Source organism: Lolium perenne, chromosome 3 (assembly GCF_019359855.2).
Source record: "Lolium perenne isolate Kyuss_39 chromosome 3, Kyuss_2.0, whole genome shotgun sequence".
Classification (NCBI taxonomy): Eukaryota; Viridiplantae; Streptophyta; class Magnoliopsida; order Poales; family Poaceae; genus Lolium; species Lolium perenne.
Window position 1 is genome coordinate 327741178 of NC_067246.2, and position 2661 is coordinate 327743838.

Here is a 2661-nt window from a genome sequence, read left to right on the forward strand (position 1 = left end):
ATCGAATCAAACACGTATATCAGGCTGAAGTCAAGATAAGGTTGTTTAACCTCTGAATTAGACAGTTTTGAGAGCCTGCATTAAGTGACTACTTCCTTCCATACCGACAAGACGATTCGACTCTCTGATCGAAAGAAAAAATAAACCAAGAGTTGAAAGCTCAATCTTCCACGAGAAGCATCAGCAACGAAACATTTACCACCGTCCGCACTTACTTAAATTGCGATCGAGAGCGAAGACACTCATAGACTCGCCATACACCAGTGAAGAACTGAAGACTGAAGAGACCGTTCAGCAGCAATCAGGATGGGTGAGCCGCCAGTGAAGCTCATCAGCTCGTTCGGCAGCACGTTCAGTCACCGCGCGGAGGTGGCCCTACGGCTAAAGCGAGTGCCGTACGAGCTCGTCCTCGAAGACCTTCCAAACAAGAGTGAAATGCTGCTGAAGCACAACCCCGTCCACAAGAAGGTCCCTGTGCTCCTCCACGGTGACGCGCCGGCCATCTGCGAGTCCCTCGTCATCGTCGAGTACATTGATGAATGTTTTGCCGGGCCGCCACTGCTGCCCGCCGACCCCCATGGCCGCGCCACCGCCCGTTTCTGGGCTCAGTTCATCGATGAAAAGGTACTTAACTAGACGATAACTCGGAATACTGATCTGAGCGAGCAACTTGCGATAATTAGTTGAGTTTGAGCGCATATTTGCAGTGCATGAAGTGTCTGTGGGCGGCGCTGTGGATGGAACCCGGCGAGGCCCAGAGGAAGTCCATGGTGGAGGCGAAGGGGAGCCTGACGTTACTTCAGGAGTACCTCGGGGACATGAGGTTCTTCGGAGGCGACTCCGTTGGCCTCGTGGACATAGCCGCCAGTGGGCTGGCGCACTGGCTCGGGGTCATGGAAGAGATCTCTGGGGTGACCGTTCTCACCGGCGAGGAGTTTCCAGCCCTTCGCCGCTGGGCGACACGGTATGCGGACCATGAGGACGTGAAGGGGTGCCTTCCGAAGAGGGACGAGCTCGTCGCCATGTTCTCTGCGTTCAAGGAGATGTTCCGAGCAATGGCAATGGCGACTCCGCAACATTGAAGTGATCCGGTCGCTCTTATATGTTTTTTTAGTACTAGACGCTTGTGAGATATATTGAAGAAATCAAGTGGAATAAAAAATACTGTTTATTTACGCAGATGTCTTGCTAACCATTTGACATCTCAAATGAGGATCTTGGGTGTTGTGTGAATCACTAATCATAGTGGGTACTAGCATATGTGTTGTGTCATAGTGGGTACTAGTATATGCGTGGTGTCATGCAAATGTGTGATGTGATGGTAACTGGTAAGGGCAGTCCCAATGCTCCACCGTGGAGCGTATCTAAAATTGCCACCTCAGATTTTTTAGAAGGTGATGGTATCTTGTTCACGATACGACTCTTGTCTGCGTACCCGAGGCGAATTAATTCCTTCCAGATCCCGTGCGCAATTTCCCCCGACGGCCGGACCCCCGTGCGCTCGGCCATACTTCCAGACCACAGCCTCTCGTCGCCTGACGGCCAACGGACTCTGATTTGGGCATTGTTCCTCTGGCCGTGTGTGCAGGGCTCCCCATAGCTCGTCGATTTTAGCCATGGTGGCTTGCACCTCCAAGCGTTGGATTTCGCATCTGCTAGACTAGCCTCCATGCTCATGAACATCCGGTCATCAGGAAGAAGAAAAGTGCCGGTGAATGGATTGGATTTTAATGGGGATGGGATTAGAGAAGGAAACTGATCTGGCAATGTCCAAGACCGATTGGGGAACACCAGAACAGGAGGCTCCCTAGATGGATAGGAATATAGACAGCAGCAATTTCGTTTCCCTTTTCTGATGACCACATGCTCTGCTCTTGTTTTTCCTTACTGACGCAACTGAGCGGTGATACTGTTAATTCTAATGGCTAGATCAGCTAATCGAAGGTTATAACTTGTACATTTTTTAGCATTGTTTTTCATCGGAAACTTCTTCAACCACTCATGCTTAATACATGTCACAGCTAGACCACAAGATTAGGTGATAGTGTAGATCACAAATCATATTAATTTCATTGTCTTTAGATACAGCACTAAGATACTAACCATTGGGAAAGTCATATCTATACATCCATTTAATGTGGTAAGATACATCTTAAGATACGATGGACGCCCTAACATAGCTAGTTACCACCTCACTTTCTTTCTTCATTTATTGTCATGCCATGTCACCAAAACTTTTTGAGATTTGTGATGTTACTATCTATGTTACTCCCACTATAAGTAGTCTAATTAGTTGTGTGTCTTTGTCCACAAAATTGTGATAAATTTTCATGTGATCGTGATCTCTTGGAGACATTACCGTGGGGCAATATGACTTCCAATGGCCTGCTGGACTTCCTTGCGCCTTGTCAGCCTCCTGGCCCACTTCTTTGGCCAGCTGGGTTTATTTTCATAAAAACATTTTCATCAAATATTTCTAGTGACACTTAAAATAGAGTGGGGTGAGTGTCGTTGGTGTGCCTTCCTGGTATCCTTAAGGTCCTTGCCGCCACCGGAACCGCAAGGGCTTTGCCCAGCGGCAATTGTGGGAGGAGCAGGGGAAGGAGGACCTCTGGCTAGGGTTGGGGAGTCACCCCGCGCGTCGCCCACGGGGGACAGTGA

The 2661-nt window shown here is 49.0% G+C and overlaps 1 protein-coding gene across 1 annotated transcript; it reads left to right on the forward strand.

Moving 5' to 3' along the window:
• Positions 1-306: 306 nt before the first annotated feature.
• On the forward strand, positions 307-1104 carry LOC127338885 (glutathione S-transferase U8-like). Its single transcript, XM_051364839.2, has 2 exons — positions 307-624; positions 708-1104. Exons 1-2 carry the CDS (start codon positions 307-309, stop codon positions 1080-1082), a joined length of 693 nt encoding a protein of 230 aa, XP_051220799.1. The 3' UTR covers positions 1083-1104.
• Positions 1105-2661: the final 1557 nt, after the last annotated feature.

Excerpts from the sequence above, each read along its gene's own strand:
- LOC127338885 (XM_051364839.2), top strand. The coding sequence starts at position 307 with ATGGGTGAGCCGCCAGTGAAGCTCATCAGCTCGTTCGGCAGCACGTTC. Across the intron at positions 625-707 it reads CTCAGTTCATCGATGAAAAG|TGCATGAAGTGTCTGTGGGC; the intron begins GTACTTAACTAG and ends GCATATTTGCAG.